The sequence below is a fragment of the Cyprinodon tularosa genome, unplaced genomic scaffold (assembly GCF_016077235.1).
Source record: "Cyprinodon tularosa strain WSP-4 unplaced genomic scaffold, ASM1607723v1 ctg206, whole genome shotgun sequence".
NCBI classification, from domain to species: Eukaryota; Metazoa; Chordata; class Actinopteri; order Cyprinodontiformes; family Cyprinodontidae; genus Cyprinodon; species Cyprinodon tularosa.
In genome coordinates this window covers 1305667-1324116 of record NW_024038764.1, presented here as the reverse complement: position 1 = coordinate 1324116, position 18450 = coordinate 1305667, and the positions used below count along the sequence as shown (strand labels likewise).

Below are 18450 nucleotides of genomic sequence, written 5' to 3'. Positions count from 1 at the left end.
ATATGTTCTTTGGATCAAGAAGCCTCTCCCTCTAATAAACCCCTGTTTTTTAAGGAAGGGAAACCTTATTTAAACACACCTGGATCAAACGTTCAGAGCGGCATGGAGCGTGTGAAAGCCTGACTTTGGAAGGCAATGAAGATGTAATTATGTAAACTTTGAGTGGAAACTTGCATGTTTTTCTGTGGGTATCGGTGTGTGTGAGAGGGGGTCTGTTTGTACGGGGAAATCCCATCTTTGATTTAGATTGATTAAACGTTGGAGGGGAAAAGTTTCCCCACCTTATAGCCGAGGTTCTGGTCCCCACTGGGCTAACGGGCAGGGGTCTGATCACAGGGAAGAGGGCCTGGCTCCTGACGCGGGCTCCGTTCTGGATCACTCCACGAGGAACTGCAAGAGAAAAGCAGCACATAGAAAAACGTTACCAAAAAGACGTCGATACAGATCCTCCCTGCATGCCGTACTTAAATCCGGTTAAGAAGCACAGAGGGATAAAAATAGAGGAAAGCTTGATCGGACCTCCATGAGACGGTGGCAGGAGCTCGATGAGAATTCACCGGCCATCCGATGAGGCCAACGGGGCGATATTGATGAGCAAGGCGAGCTTCAATTGAGCGGGAAAGCGTCATAAATGAGTTAGGGCCGCTTTGATTCATTCGATTACCAACGACCGCTTGGCTCGGCTTAATGCAGCCATCTGATGCTGTGGGTGGAGCGGCGGTGGCAGCAGACAGACCCAAACGGGGGGACTTCAGACTCATCTAAAGCACTCCTTTAGTTTGGAAGTTGATTTTTAGAGTAGTATTTATTCCTCCATTAAGCTGATAAAATGTACTCAAACAGAATACAAACAAACCTTGTTGTTAAACTAACCAAAACTTATTCCCCTTCCAAATATATAAAGCTACCAGAAAAAAAGGGAACGCTGCTTATTAAATAAATGTGTTTCCAGCATTTTTGCTGTAAACTTCTTCATCATCTAATTATCAAAGCAAATAAGGATTAAATTTGTGTAAATCTGCTAATTACCGGCTTTCATTTGGAGTGTTTGTACTGTTGATTCTCTGCAATGCACTAAACAGCCTGCCTAATAATGATCTGTTTAAGCTGGGGCCAAAAGGCATCATTTCCTTCTCCCTCCATCGGCGGTACTTAACTCAAAGGTGATCTACGGCGACAATTCAGAGATGCACACAGCCGCGTTAATTATGTCCTCAGATTGGGGTAAATGTCAAAGTAAGGAGCTGGAGACACCTTCTGTAGATTGGAGCGTGTTAGAGGGAGAATCCTAAATGGCTCCCCGTGGAACTGAGCTTCAATTATTACAGCATTCACATGTATTAGGACTGTTAGAACCGTTTCTGGCTGCTCTCAAATAAGTGGGACTTGTTTTAGATGTGAGGATGTGAAGTACATTTGAAGTTATAAAATGGTTTAAACAGTTGATCCTATGTGTTAAGAATTACTGAGATAATAACTGGAAGGAGGAGAAAAAATGTCAAATTTTCCATGTTTGAGAATGGATGTGAGCACATTTGGAACATTCATTTCTTAAATGCTGGAATGTGCTACATTATCTCTATACAGTGGCGCTTTCTCCTCTATTTTTCCACTGAGCACTGCCAGCCAGCTGGCTGAAAGAAAACCGCAGCTAGTTTTATCTTTCATTTATTTCTATGAAGTCTATTTCAGCAGTTGGAGAAATAACGCCGCTCTAGCTGTAAAGTACATACATTCCTTCTTGTTATACTTTTTTGTAAAGATAAATGAATAAATATCATATATGCTGTAAAAAAAAAACGGTATTTAGGAATCGGGGTTATTGAAACCATACACTGCTGTAAGGTTTAAAGAAAGCTTAAAAGTATTTGAAGTAATATAGCAAAACTCTCCCTGGTTGAATATTGAAGCTTTATACGACAGGTTAAATTATATAAAGTTCATGAAATAAGGTACATATCTGCCCCTTATAGACCTAACAGCAAAATGTGGGGAACATCTATCTGTTTTTGTTTCAACTGCAAGTAGTGCACAAAAACACAAAGTTTAATGTTGCTGTCAGAGAAAGGTAAAAGTATCTGTTTATTTCTTTAGTACTTTTATAAACGAGACTTTACTGTAACCTCACTGTGAATTATTAATTAACTATGAGGCCTTGGAGTAAAAAAACAAACAAAAAAGATCTTAGGAAAAGATTCATAGCGTGACTGTTTTATGCTTTCAAACTAAAATTGTCCAAATACGGAAAATAGGGAAGTTGTGAATAAAAACCAGTCCTCGGCGCAGTTTTCACATTTTCCACCAAGGTTGTAGTCTAAAGCAGCCGTCCCACTTCTGCAGAGGAGCGGACTGTAGCAGGAAGATTTCCGAAGGTCAGAAAAGAAGAAAAGATCTGAGCCCAAAGCTGTTATTATTCAAAGCAGACTGCTCACCACAGCCGTCCCAGTTCACTAGAACAGCTGTCACTCTCATCTCTGGGGTCAGTTTGTGTTTCGCAGACGACGACACCATGTTTGCTCATTGTCTGCCGCAGACGCGTTTGTTGAGGTGCAAATGCCAGCAAACATTTACCTCAGCGTCAGCACACTCCCCCCCCCCACGCCAATGCTAAATCTCAACCCAAATGCTACATTTATGATTGATGTCGGAAGGAGAAATCTAATTCGCCCCAGGAGCTGCAAGCTCATTAAAAACATACAAGTCGTCACGGCGAGGCCCCCCACAGAAAACAGCCTAGTACTTTTAGTCTGCGAGTGGGTTTTTTTTCTTTTTTAGCCCTTCCCCATGGTCCACTGTGTCCACAGTAATCTCATTGACTGCAGTTAGCATGGCCCTGCCCCTGATATCGCCAGAGCTGCTCTCCATAACCTTATAAGTAAGTCCCTGCACAGAGTCTCTTTTGTAATCTTGATCACTTGCTGCACGGTTGTGTGTGTGTGTGTGGGCAGCGCATTAGGTCTTCCCGGGTTGACGTGCACCCTCCCCTCCTTCTCCACCCTTTCACTCCGTTCGGGGCTTTGCGTTGCCATAGCAACATGCCACAGAGTGAAGGATCAGGCATCAGAAGAGAAAGTGATAGAAAGAAACAGGGTGAGGGGCGGACCGAGCTCGGTTTGACTCAGCGACACTTAACCAAACCCAATGAAAAGAGCTCGCAAGTTCAACCGTCAGGTTTGAATCGAAGCAAACTGATGAATTATAGCATGAGGTTATACATTTATATCCTTTATTTTATTTTGTAAGATACCTCCAGACTGCTTAGGAATCCTGGATAGAAATACACGCCCACAGACACATGGATGCCAAGTCCAAGTGTGGGCAACTCTCCTCTTCCCCCTCTGTCTACCTCGGTGTTTGCACCTGTTCATAAACCCTGTTTGTCCATCTAATTCCATCCTCTTGTAGATGTCCCCCCCCCCTCCATTCTGTGTATTGATCTCACTGCCATTCTGTGTACACTGGTGACTCATATCTCCAGCTGAGCATGTATGCTGTCTCTGCAGGTAAGAAGCCCGGGACATATGCTGCGGTGATGAGGTAACAAACCAGGCGGCGCTGAGATTGAACACTATGTGCTTAAAAATGACTGAAGTTTGTAATAACATAAATTCCTTTCCATGATAAAAGAACATATTTGTATGAATGCGAGCTGTTTTCCTAGAAAGAATGCATCCCCTCCGGCCAGTTTTCTCTTCCTAAGTATGGTCAGCTGCTTCCTGCCTCCTTCCTGTCTCCTCCTAAATGAGTTCCTCATGGCCCTGCAGGCTGCAGCCTCGACTCATCCGGCAGAGGAGCGCTCACTCAGCTCACGCTCACAGCCCACAGGTTCAGAGGTCACTCCCAGCAGACCTTGAGATTGCAACTGTTTGAAAGCGGCCTTTCGCTCAGTCAAAACATCCCCCCCCTCTCCTCTCCCTGTCCGTTTGCCTGGCTGGCTGCTGTGAGTTAAACTGAGAACAGAGTCTGAGGGCAGGATGCATACTAATGCTGTCTGACTGACTGGCTGAATGACAGCCTGGATTGCTGGTGGGATGAAGTTGCTGGCAGTTTAACTGGACGGCTAACCGGCTTGTCTGTCTGACAGTCAGGCTGAGAGTTTAAGAGCTTGGCTGACTGACATGTGCTGTAACTTGAAGAGGGGAGACAAAATGAAAGTAACACCTTGATTACAGTAATATAATACAACTTTTAAACAAGGCTTTATTTTCCTTTCAGAGAGAAACGGCAACGGGCCAAATGTTAACCGACAAAAGAAACTAGTGTGGTTTTGACACTTATCAATGTTCAGTTAGGAATATGTCACAGAATGAAAAGTTGAAACTACTAACGCCAATAATTCCCATTTCAATCTCATGCCCAACAGTCTAAAATATCTCTATCTGATCACTTGGATCAGCAAAAACGTTCTATGGATGTTCAGCACATGTTTAATACCGTAAATATCTGACCTTGACTAGCAGAAAAAACAGGGAAGCTTGTTAGGATAGTAAAGAATAAAGTGGAGGGGAATCGGCTAAACTATTTGGATAATTAACTTCTTAGGAGCTAAACATTTAAGCTCCCACTGGGAGGAAACCTCGGGACAGAATATTCTAGAGGGATTCCTGCTATAGCCCATCTGGTTTAGAATCAACTAGAAAGAACTAGATGGTTTTGCTATGGGGAGAGATGCATGGATGGATGGATGGATGGATGATTGGATGGATGGATAGAAGTATACCAAAAGTAGTTTTTCTTAGAAAATCCTTTTCTTCTTCAGATTTTCTCGCTTGCTTCTCCTCTGAGAAAACACCAAACCATCGTGCTCATTATTGCCCCCATGTGGCTCAGTTGAAAACTATATAATTTATTAAACAGCATATTAAGAAAGCCACTAAGGGTATGAATAAAGCACATGTGTGTCTGCGACGTTGAAGAAGCTCATATTCACAGACACTGGGAGGTATGTTAAGGCTCTAAATGACAGGGTACTATTTATACTCCTTGAATGCTTTCACACATTTTCATGAGGCAATTGAAACCTAAAAGCATTTGATTTTGTGAAACAAGAGTATATCTGACTACATGTATATGGCCAGCATCTCCTTTAGTCTTTTGCCATCTGTTATTAGCCATCAACTCTCAGTCACTGCTGCAGAAAAGCCACAGCAGGCTGTAATTCTGCCACCACCGTGCATTTAACCATTGGGATGGTGCATTCAGGGAGAAGTTTTTTTTTTTTCTTGGCTTAACACTTTTTTATTTAGTGTAAATATTTAATTTTGATACTATAGGCCCCTTTGCTGCCTTTCTAATAATCACTTCTTTAGATAAGGATGCAAAGCTATTTCTTCATAGATTTTCAGTTGATGCATTAAGCTATGGATATTATTTTTTAACCCGACTTGTATTCCTCGGTCTTTGTGGTGGTTTTTGTGCACTAATAATCATAACAAACCTCTAAAGGACCATAATAGAACATATCTATAAAGAATTTATATTACACACAAGTAGACTCTATAGTCTAATTATAAAAAGCTAACTGACTGCCCTGCACTTTATTTAAAGCTATATGAGTAAAACTGGGGGAAATACAAATGAAAACCACACAAATTTAATTTTCCCCATACTACATTTGCAGAGTCACATTAAATCCCACCGAAAAACTGTTGAAGTTTGGGGCTGGAACGTGACAATGTGAAAAAGGCATGAGTGGGTAATAATACTTTTGTGAGGCACTCAAGTTTTTAATGTGAAAAATCATGATTTTGATTACTTTAAGGAAAATGTATCATCTGAGCGGCCCGAGGTGAACGTGAAAGGATCAGCTTTTTACAATAAGGAGTTTAATTTAATACTCTGCTGAATTTAAATGAAAAGCAACCTGAATGTTGAGCTGAGTAAAAGGAAATAATGAGGGTGAATGAAAAAAGCTAAAAAGTTACGGTGTCTATAAAAATCTTAATACTTTATGTGTTTATTCACCTAGGAGAGATGCAGAGAAACTCAGTTGTAGTAAACTATTTATTTTACTGCTCTTGTATCAGGAAATAATATTTAAACAGATATAATTCAGACAGAAAGGAGGATTTTGACTACATTAACTTCCAGTGAGTTAGTACTGCTGTTAAATCAAAAAATGGTTCAAATATCTTTTTTTCTAAATATCTTTTTGACCTTGTGATTGAGGAACATTGGGGCTAAGCCGTCATGATGACGACCCATCGCCCAGAGACTATTCTGCGTTCCTCCGGCTGCTGCTTGGTGACTTAGGCTACGTTCACACCGCAGCCTGAAGTGACCCAATTCCGATTTTTTTGCCCATATGTGACCTGTATCTGATCTTTTTATGACAGTCTGAACGACACAGATCGGATTTTTTCAAATGCGACCCAGGCCACTTGGATATGTGGTCCTGAATCCGATACGTATCTGATCTTTTCAAATGCGACCTGTGTCTGCACGGCCAGGTCGCATTCATCCGACCTACACGTCATTGATACTTGACAAATGTTACTAAACGTTACTAATCTGCGTCCTACTAAGCGGAGGCGGGAAAAACTAACAACCATGGCGGAAGATAACACAGAGAGCAGTCAATGGAGAGAAAGTGAGGTTGCTGACTTAATTCATATTTAGAAAGCTCGATTCAGACCAAACTCGAAGGGTCTTACCGGAACCGGGGGAGGGTCTTTCTTTTTGATCTTCTTAAAAAGATTTCGTTCGTAATGTGCCTGCTCCTGTTGGAGAATAACTTAAAGAACGCAATATACGCTGCGGTATTACGAGTCATGTTTACTTCCGCAAACACTGAGGACGCTTGCTACGTGTGACGTCATCGCGTCCTCGAGTGCGCATGCGGGACACTTCGGTTGGACGCATTCAGTTCACACAGTAGATCACATACAAGTCGCATATACTTGGAAGTGTGAACGGACACGCAAAAAAATCCGATTTCACAAAAAAATCGGAATTGAGCATTAAGGCCTGCAGTGTGAACGTAGCCATAGACAGGCAGACTTCAGCCCACATCAGCTAAAAGCAGAGCGGCTCTGACGGCTCTGGGAATGGGAGATGGAAGTAATAAGTGAGGCCACTAACAGCCCACCTCTCTATAGCCCCCTCCAACCCTCTCCTTGTCGTTGCCTCTGGCTGTCTGTCACAACTTTCTTTCTCCCCGCTGCCTCTGAATATCACACCTGACCATTTCTGCAGGTTTTCCTTTTAAAATCACATTAAGGGGGGGAACCACCCCCCACCCCATCACATTTCCTGTCCTTTCCTTCTATGCATGGACTCAGAGTCAACCTTCTCTTTCCTCCCTTTCTGTAAGTCCATCCGTCCAGATGCTCAGACCCATCACTCAGATGGGAGTACAGGTTCTCAGGCTCTCCCCTCTTTGACTCCGGATCCTTGACCATTACTACTCCATTATTAGCAGCGATGGAGGGCTCGCCGCAGACGCCTAATGTATCCATTTCCCCCTCCATTTAGGGCTCGGCGGCCCAGCTAGCTCCTGGAGTGCTCCCTGATTGGGATTGAATGTCCATTTTAACTGCCGCCCCGCCACCGGGGGAGGAGGGAAGAAGAGGCAGGAGGAAGGGATAGTGGAAAATATGGAAGAAAGGAAGTGAGAGTGGACAAATGTTCTGTTAAATGAGGGCAGGGGGACAGAGAAGAGGGCTCTAGTTTCTTTCTTTCTTGTTATATCTCAGTGGCTTTGTCTCTTTTATTTTATTTTATTTTTTACACAGACTAAATATGCCTCTGTAGTAAAAAGAAAAAAGAAAAAAAAGCTTTCCTCTTTTGGCTGCGATTCAAAAGTCAGATCTCAAACCTTGGTATTCTCAAGGTGCACCTCTAAAAAGAGGGATTTGGGTTTGAGATGATTGGAGTTGGCACATCGGTAGAAGGTGGAGTCAGGAGGGGAGGGTAAGGCAGTGAAAAAGACAAAAGAAAAAGAGAAACAGGCGGAAGATCACACATAAACAAGAACTTGCTGAGGTGAGACCATACCTTGTAGAAGAACTCCTCCATTCTTTCTGAAGAGGGGGCTCCCCGACCACAACGGAGGACTAGAGAGAGAGCAGAGAGGGAACAGAGAACTGGTCAATCATTTGATCGAATGTAAGCAGCCAAACAAGCCCAGCCGGCTTCATCGCTAGGCAGGAATTTGAGCCCATAAGCCAATGCTTCTGATTATAGTGATTAGAATCCTGGGTGTCCCACTGTTACCATTATTCCCTGTGATTACCTCGGAGAATTACAGCCTCCACACTGCAGTCCATCGGGGTAATTTCTCATGACAGCCCCCCACCCGCCCGCCGGTCCGTTCTCACACAACCGCCCTCATCGGTGCGTGTGCGTTTAACTATCGCCTGTGGCACGCCGACGTGTTTAAGATGGATGTGCGTCCAGGGTGACCAACACAGAAAAACTTATCAGCTGTTCTGATTACTGGTATCAAGGTAGACCAACTTTTTAAAATGTTACCATTTGAAACCTGCTGAAAATAGACATCAAATCAACATCTTAAGGTCCTTTTAGTGAGTCCATACTGACTGATCTTTTTTTCCAGGCTTTATAGAGCGAATAGTAAGGAAGAATTGGCCCTATTACCTGTTGCCCTGGACTACCAATCAGCTGGATGCAGTAGGGCTACTAACCTCGCTTACTCCACACTAATAGATGGATATTGTATGAAAAACTCAAGGTACGCCACTTATTTCTTTAAAAATGTTTTGCTGTGTTCAAACTCTTTGATAAGCTGCTGACAGGATGACTGTAAAGCTACAGAATGCAGGCTAGTTACTAATGAAGACAGTCCAACATACTTGGAGGTTTACTGCATAAAAAGTCATCCCTAATTCAGTTTCTGAACCTTTCTCTTATTTTTTTAGAATGGAAAATAATGTGCCTTTTAATATTGTCAAAAGTTTTAGTCCCACATATTTAGAAGATTAAGGAATAAATAAAGCAAGCAAGAACTCTTTTGTTAAATGGTCTTCTGATAAGCTGAAAGAAACATAAATAAACATTAAGGCAGTATTTGGTAATTATAGCCCCCTCCTTTGATACAGCCTTCCAGCAGGCCTCAGGGCTGTACAGGCTAATAGTGTTTTTAAAAGCAAACTGAAGACGTAATGTCATAGTTTGGCACTCATTTACTTTTAGTAACTAGAAGCAATTTTTCAGTCATGATCGTATATATATATTTTTTGCACTGCACTAATAGTTTGACTATATAATAGTTTTAAATAATAAAAATATTTTATACTCTTTTATTTACCTGCTATTGCATAGCTTTGGAACTGCTTGATTGAATTACATAAATCTGTAATTAATGATACATGATTTTATTTTCCTTAATTGATTTCAGGATTTTTGAATCCCTTTTTCCACATTTTATTCGCTCACTTACCTGAAGTATATCATCATCATCATCATCATCATAGCCATCATCAGCACAATTTCCTAAAGTTATATTTTTATAGATTTGTTTTGTATTTTTTTGGCACTTTCAGATCTCCCTCTTCCTCTTGTTTTCATCACATGCATACTGTTTTGTGCACCAAGTGTGTCCATTAATAAAGACTTCTTAAAAGAGAATAACAAAAAGGGACCATTTCTACTAAACAAACACTGATTTCCACAGACGGCCACTACACCTCATTATTTTAGCAACTGTAGAATTTAATTATTGATTTTCCAGTTGTAAATTGTATCTTGTGGCACATTTAGTCTAAAATCCAAACTAGAAGCCTAGTCTGGTGACCTGAAGCTGTCAATTTTTAGCTTATTATGCCCCAACTGGGTGGAAACTCAGAAATGTGATCTTTCTTCTGATAACAGCTCCCCCACAGTTAGAGCAACCTAGTAATGCTAACCACACCACTCTGGTGTGGAGACAATTATTGATTTAAAAAGACTGAATTATCTTCTTCAATATCTGCAAGGGGTTAAAATTAGTTCAGAAGCAACAGCGCTGTATAAAAAGTTATCTAAACGTAAATTATATCTTAAAGGGATACTCACCCTCAAATAATTTTGTAGTTAATAGTGATTGTCCCAGGTATGACCGTATAATATACTGAAAGTTTGTTGAACTGATTTCGTGTCTACAAAAACGTCTTTTTTGGCGTCCCCTTCAGGTTAAAAATGGTTACTGCATCTAAAGTTTGTTATTGTCTTAACAAGGGATGTGACCTCATCAAGAAAAAAGTAGCTCCTCCTACAAATGCAGGTTCATTAAGGTATTGACGATAAACTCAATTATTTTTCTTATCATTAGAAATTAAAACAAGTCAAGATTTGTTTAATTCTAAAAGTAAATAAAAGTTTTAAATACATTAAAATTTGATAAAAGAACATTCTCCATCTTCTGAATTGACGTTAGCTTTATTTAATTTTTTTTTTATATTTTAAAATTTTTTTTATTTATTTTTAATAATAATAATTTAAAAAATGAATTGACGTTAGCTTTATGTCACTAATGTGCTCTAAAAGTTTTTTGAAAATTTATTTAAAAATACATTTTAAAGAGAAAAATATAATTGAAAAATAGAAAATGCATCAAGACTGGAGTTTGCCTCATCTTTCTATTCTGAAATAATAATTTAACGTTTATGTTGTGTCCATGGGTGGCGAGGAATCCTCCACCTCATACGAATAATCCATTGCAAAGCGCTCATCACTCTACTCGCCAAGTTTATGTCGCTGTATAGTCCCAGTGTGCTGCATGAAATTAAGGATCTGAGGCAACATGAGTTTTACTTTAAACAACATGTTAATATGTACAGTATATAGATTGCCACCAGGGGTCGATTTAGGAAATGTGGGGCCCAAGGCAAAAACAGGCAGGGGGCCTGTGAATTGAAAAGAAAACACATAAAACAGACCCATTATACAGACACAGAAATTTTAATAGAATAGACATACATAATTTGTTCTTTGTTTTGTCCCTCTCTTCTTGTCCCTTTTCTTCTTGTTTCCCCTCTATGTTTTATACTCAGCTGACTTTTCATGCTGTCTCAAAAGGATTGAAAGATTTTTTTCCAAGCACTAAGCTCACTTAGCTGATTGCTCCTTCCTGTGTTTCCAAAAAGGCAACGGCAAAAGTAAAGAACCCAGTCCTTCTTTTCACTGTAGACGAGCCATGATCTGCTAATCTGTTCTCCATTTTTCATTTGTCTGAAATAATAGCTGCATGAATCATTACAGCAGACGGAGGCGGGGTTACGAATGTACTTGCTCTGGAGAGCAGAGTTCGGTGCTTTTTAGATGTTGTCACAAAAGTCTCCAGTAGCAGAAAAAAGTCACTAGATTTAAAATAAAAGTGCTAGAGAGGTCTGAAAAGTTGGTAAATATAGTGACTAAACCACAAAGTTGGCAACACTGCTCTTCGCATCATTTTTTTTCAAATGGTTTACTGCTGTCTGTTTGGACCTTTTTGAACATGTGCAGCAATGTTTTATCAGAAACATAATTAATGTGCACAAATAAGTAATAGCTGCATTAACCATACATGTAAACTGAGTTTTTATGCCCCCCCCAGGAACTTGGGGCCCTAGGCAACTGCCTTGTTTTGCCTAAAGGTAAACCAGCCTCTGATTGTCACAACATCACAGCATCCAATACAGCAATTGCAAAGGAATGCTTGGATGCAACATCTGGGATATTTAAGGATTGTGCATTAAAATACTGCTTTTTATTTATATATATAAGAAATACCTATATTTACACAGTCTTCACAGAAATCAACAATCTAATTATCTTCCTAACTTTGGTGACATTCCTTCAGCTTACAAGAGAGAGAGCAAGACCTTTAGCAGACAACAGGAAGAAGGAGATTTTCAAAAATTATCTTACAAAAGCTGAATTTAGAAATACAGGCAGTATCTCAGGGTTGAGGTAAGGTCCTGCATGTTAAGAGTGCAATTTTAAAACTTCCAACAGATTTAAGAACTAGGGGAATCTCTAATTCGGATCTCTATCTCAAAACCAACCCATACCAAGAGTCAGTGCCAGTGCAATGCCTCCTCTCTAACCACCTCAGAAAGCCATTCAAACTGTATAAACAAGCCCCCCTATACACACACACACACACAGAGGGACACAAAGCTAAGAACTCACTTTACGTGATCATTGCACCACTAATGAGGGAGGTAATGACAGCATTTCTCACAAAGACGGCGATATCTTCACTCATGAGCACACAAACGCGAGAAGACAATGGGCGCAGTTCTGCCAGAGAGGCAATAATTCAGCGAGAAAGATGGAGGGATATGGACGTAGGAGAGGGATACGGACAGAGGGGGGGTCTCTAAGAGCTTTTCCGGGTTGAGTAGTCTTTAGCTCTCCATCAGACTACATGTGTGACTGCTTCCCTACAGTATACCTTCCAGCCACAGACACTGCCCCCCCTTCATAACAAGGTCAGTGACTACATGGACAGAGGTTTTTATTCTATTTCCTGAAGATGCAGGAAAGCCCCAACAAATCCCCACACTTGTTTCCACTCATCTGCCCAGCTCTCTCTGTCGTTTGAGTTGTTTAATGCGAGGCTGGATGGCTGAAGGAGGGACACGTACACCCCCCCCACCCCGCCACACACACCAAAAGGCCAGGCAACAGCAATGAACAGCAAATTTTAGCCCTGAGCCACCTGCTGTTGCCATGGAGAGTTGCCACATTGCGTTGCCACGGCGATAACATATTTTTTCTGTGCTAACAGCCTGTCTGTTTTCCCTGCCACCCCCCACCCATCTCATTCTCCCCTCTTTCTCGCTCCTTCCCTCCCTTTTAACAAACGGCTCAGCAGCGCGACAGCAGCCGGCTTTAACTGCCCCCGCCATCTTCAGAGCCCCCACCAGCCTTCCAACTACCACCACATCGCCTTCGTCCAGCTTTTTTCCTCGAACGGATGCCAGAGGGAGAGGAAAAGGGAAAGAGTATGAGAGAAGTGAGGAGAGCTCCTCTCCATTCCCCCAGAGACGCCCTCCTTCCATCCATCCTTTCCTCCCCTCCTCTCTCTCCCTCCTCCAGATGCTGATGGGGTGTGAAGGAATGCACCATAGGGCTGACATCCTAACCAGCATGCTCTGTCTCTTCGTGCCTCCTTCTCCCTCTCTCTGCGTCCACTCACACCCATCTGATGATGTTTGTATTGAATGCACACAGCCAGAGTGAAAACATCCAGCTGTTCCTCCAGGCACAGGTGGAGAGGCTGACCGGGGCATGACTCACCATTACAGTCCATAAAGGAAACAGCAGAGGACAAAGAGGAGAAAGCACTCCAGCTTTAACTTTCAACATCCCCCCATTTTCTTCTGCTTCTTCCTTTATATCCATCTCTATCAGTTTCTGCATTGGACTGCAGGAGACGGCCCTTGACCTTAACATAATAGACATGCGGAGCAACCATTCACGGTCATTAAACTTCATACATAGCATTCTTAAGAGTGAGTGCTCTTGAGAGAGATATCATGTCCTATTGATCAAGAGTTCTTGGGCAGAGAATAGCAAACCATCTTATTCTAAGAAACTTGTAACCAGACATATTTGACATGTGGTTTACAAAGTAGAGTTAAAGTCCAGAATACTGTTACTAATTCCAAGGATATTTATATGTCAGAGTAGAGTATCCTACAAAAATACCCTTTTTCTTGATTTCCATTAGATTATTGTCTGGACTCTGGGCCGTTCTAATTTACATATTAGCATTTTAGATTATTCTTATGCATCTCTGCCTTTAAAATGTTTTCTTGTAGGATCGCCCTATCCGTAGCCCCATCCATTTTCCCATCAAGATTGAGCAGCTTCCTGTTGCTGCTGAGCAAACTATTATAGGAGCTACATGTGAATTTAGATCTGCATAACAGCACTTCCAATGCAGAGTGGAACTTCTTACTCACTACCTTTAGAATTAGAAAGGCCCTTGGCCGAAGGACAAACTATTTCCAAAAACAAAAAAATAAAGTTTGTCCTTTTATAAGCTTTTTTTCAAGGTGGGGGCCACCAGGGGGCACCAGAGGGGGCCCAGAAAATTGAGAGGAAAAAAAGGCATAAAGTGACAAAAAAAATTGCTTTTTCAATGCAAGAAAATATATTTCTTAAATAGTATTATACCTATATAAGGATATATCATTTCCACATTTAAAACCACTAGGATTTAAAGTAAGCTAATGATTTTTTTATTTATTTATTTTTTTTAATAAAAAAAATATTATTTTTTATTTAATTTTTTATAATTTTTTTATATAAAAAAAGAAAAAAAGAAAAAACTAATGTGAGTCTGACTTTTTTTTTACTTTAGAAGGCAATCAAAACAAAATTGAAGTACTGACTACATACATTTCACAGGTTTGGTTTATTTTGTTCTGGTCTTGTAATCAACAGTTCGTTGTAAGGTTTTCTATTCTATCTATTGTTTTTATTAACTTGCAAATGGGGTCCCTAGGCAGATGCTGAAGCTGTTTAGAAGAATTAGGACAAAAAAAGTTTGGGGACTTCTGTCCTAGATGCCAAAGGTTACTGGCACGTATCTTTTTTTTTTTTTTACTTCCAACTATTGTATTATATATTTCAGACTATCACTTTAAGAAGGTTTGAAGTTTTTAGTTGGAACTTTTTTAGCTGTAGCTCACTAACAGCCACGGCAGAACTCTTCAGAAACAGTAGGTGTCACTTTTAAATAAATCACCACACAATTAGAGTGGAAGGACTAAAGAGGCTAAGCTTTGTTATAACTGTCCTTAAAAATCCAAACAGGACATTGCTGAGGTGTGTTGGACTTTATCAAGAACAATATTAAAAATGTGTGGCCAAAAATGAAGAAGATTATAGGAAGATCAATCGGATAGAAGTCAGAAAAGAACCAAAGAACTAAACAGATTCTTCAGTGGGTTCAGTTTAGAAAGAAGCTCCTTCTCTTTTTCCCAGTTAAATAGAGATCCTAACCTCATTAGACCAAGGCTGCCCTCTCACACCTAAAATGCTTTTCACTTTCACCTCTGCATTGGACCCTTCTGCATCTTTGCATTTGCTCTCGACCAGATCGGAAGTCTCTACCCTTCCCTTTGTCTCTACCTTTAACCTGTCTGTCTTTAGAAGTTTAGTGACGAAGGAAGCAGAGGGACTGAATGGGAATGAGGCCGCCCAGATACCTTCTGGTTCAAAGTCTTGCCTTGTTCCTATACCAAATAAAACTCAGCCATCAGTTCTCGAATATTAACCAAGAGGTATTTGTAAAGCACATTTAAAAAGACAGAATCAAATAGTGCATCTGAAAATATAAACAATGATATACTTGGAGATAAATGAAGATATCTAGATAAAAAAGGGATTGTAAAAGAAAATGTCTAACTGCTTTTTAAAAGAGCCAGTGGAAGTTGTGCAGGACAGCTAGAAAGTTACAGAGCCTCAGAGTTAGATCCTAAAAAACCCATATTCAAATTTCTTTGAGTACTTGGTATCACCAATAACTTCTGGTCAGATGATCTTGAAGTCAGAGAGCAACAGTCGATAAGTTCTGGATACATTTTGAAGCTCATGAAGTGCCCTGAACATTAGCTGTTATAATCTATCCTTTACTTTACAGGGAGCCAATGCAAGAGGGTCAGAACAGGAACCAAATTTCCTCTGTCTGTCCTCATATATACTCTTGCTGTCGCATTCTGGACTGTCTGAAGGTGATTTAAAGCTAATTTGCTGAGACACGTAAAAAAAAGGACTATTACTACAGTCCCACAGAGATGATACAAAAGCATGCACTACCATTTCTAATTCAATTTTGACACTAATAATCTCAACTTTGAAATGATCCTCAAGTAACGAAAACAATTTCAGACCAATTTTCTGGAATGGTGATCAAAGAATAAAGAGCAGCCAGTAGTAGCACCCCAGTATTTTATACAGATTAAAGACAATGTTCCAAAACATTAAGATGCTGTTAGTTAACAGACATTTGCAGCCCACTCACCCACTCTCTCCCAGAGACTAGCACACAGGTGAGTAATATGCCCAATTACAAAACTCTGCCCACATCTAGCTGATCCATCCCTCGACGAACAAACAACCAAACAAACAAATAAAAACATATCAGCAAAGCCATAAGAGAGATAAACCCAGACAAACGAAGATCTAAGAATCTTTTCATGTATACACACTGTCATTCGGGCAATAATGAAGGTATCTGTTTTGTTTGCATTTACGGTAGTTGGAAAAGCTTGTTTTTTTAAGCTATTTTAATTCTATCAAACTGTGGCTAAGGTAATATATAAATCTCCAAGGTTCTACAGAACAATTCAGTTAAATATCATCTGCATATGGATGATAAGAGACATTCAATGCATTGATCTGACATGAAATCAAAGTATATAATAAAATAGAATAGGTCCCAAAACGGATTCCTGAGGCACCCCACAAGAGCAAATACTCACATTTTAAAGCTGCACAGTAGAAACCAAACAATTCACTCAGTCTCTAATGATGTGGTCAACAGAACTGAAACTGGATGGTAGTTCTGATACTACTAAAACAGTCTACTCCCCAGAATTGGCAGCCATTAAACATTTCCCCGGACATTTTTGACAAAACTATTACTGTAGAGTGAAAACCTGATTAATAAATATCTATAATTTTCTCCATAAAGTTATTATATTGACCATGTAACTTTGAAAAAGAAAATGAGATGCATGACCTGATTACAAAAACTTTATCCATAAAGAAATTAGTAAAACTATTGCAACCTGCTTTTGTGAAAGCTGGAGAAGGAATAGGGGATACCAGGTTCTTTTTTATGCCAAATGAGATCTTAGGATTTGTTCATTGTGACACAATGAGTTCTAGAAAAACAAGTGTTTATTTTTTTATTTTTAATCAGATCATTTAATGAAAGAATTTAATCTTTGAGATGAAGTTTTTTATTTCACATAGTTTTTCCACAACCATTAAATTTTGGGTCATTTATCTAGGGGCAACTCTTTTAACCTGGGTCTGTTTTATAAGAGCTAAAACTTCAACTGTCTTTACTTGCATGTTAAAACACCAAATGATGGAGTCCAGATAAGTTTCATTATACTCAAAAAGCAAAGGATCAAAATGGAGACAATAGGGCATTTTGATCATTTAAAATATGCCCCCGAATCAAACATCTAGGGGAGCTTGGAAGGATTACAATGAAAAAAAAGAAACAACTATGATCATGCAAACATATAAACCTGTTGCCCTGACATCCTCATCATCAAACACTAAACCTGCAGAAAGTTAGAAATTTTTGTGTTTGCTAGCCTCAATTTTTTCCAGATAATCGCCTGGGCAGTAAAAGCTAAAGGTAGGCAAATACACATAGTGGATGAAAGGCTCCACCTCATCATCAAGTCTGCTGGTTATTGTTTTCACCTTGACATGTTGGACAGTGATTTTACGCAGCAAGTTGTCGTAATGTATTAACTTTAGTTTCTACACATGTAGAAACTAACTGTGGAAGATTGAAGGGCAACAGCGGTAGATCGGAGGAACCCGCAAGGCAGAGTGCACTAAAGAGAGGAGAGGTGGCAGTAACTGGCCTGTGTCTGTGCTGGAGGTAAGGGAGGATGACACAGTCCTTCTAGGGTTTATATTAACCCTACACCTACTACCCTTAAGCGAATTCGCTCCAGCTGCAAAATTGCGTTCAGTTTAAACACACAAGCGAACAACCCCACTGTCATTAAGATAAGATTTGTTTTCTCCAGTGCATTTAATACATTTAAGCCAGAATTTCTTTGTTGGAAACGTAAGAAGACTCAAGTAGATGATTCAACAATCTTTACAAAGACAATTTGTCATTAATTGAAGAACATTGTGGACCACCCTGAGCATCCTCTTCATCAGACTCTCATACAGTGTCTTCAGTCTGAGGCTTTTCCATATCCGCTTTAAGACAAACCTCTACAGGAGATAATTTTTCACTATCGGCATCTAAAACTCACTGAAAAAAACCCCACACAAGTTACATTTAATGATGTAGTACTTTTGAACTTCAATGTTTTATCAGACAGTAGGACCTATAAATCCAATCTATGTAGAATAAAAAAAAAATCTTTGTATTTACATCCCAAAATTAGAATCCAGCTTAGCAGTTTCCATTGTGACTATCTCTAGAGAACTTCAGAACAGAAACAGAAAGTCAGGAACAGTCACTGAAAATTGCAGGTGAAGAAAAGTCGTTGTACATAAAATTCTTTCGCCACATTAGCTGAATTGGAAATGTTATTTAGTACATTGCAAGTGACATGTGAGAGTGTCGTTTTATCTTTGTATTACCCTCCTAAAAATGCAGTGTTATTATTGTGCTGGGAAAGAGGATCTGTTTAAATAAGCATCTCAAAGTAACAAATCCCTAGAAGCTGAGAAAGCTGCTGGTCAGTGAGAAGCAGAGCAGCTCACCTGGAACTCAATACTGTATGAACAGCAGAGTGCAGTTATAAT

At 40.0% G+C, this 18450-nt stretch overlaps 1 protein-coding gene across 3 annotated transcripts in view; it reads right to left on the bottom strand.

Moving 5' to 3' along the window:
- The window catches only part of LOC119783498 (forkhead box protein N3-like), a 103055-nt gene that overhangs the window by 6198 nt on the left and 78407 nt on the right, over window positions 1–18450 (bottom strand). For all 3 annotated transcript variants that reach the window (XM_038285053.1, XM_038285056.1, XM_038285054.1), the window contains 2 exons: window positions 7996–8054; window positions 282–390 (listed from right to left, as the gene is read on the bottom strand). In XM_038285053.1, the coding sequence (XP_038140981.1) occupies window positions 282–390; window positions 7996–8054 (168 nt within the window). The remainder of the gene's footprint in view (window positions 1–281; window positions 391–7995; window positions 8055–18450) is intronic.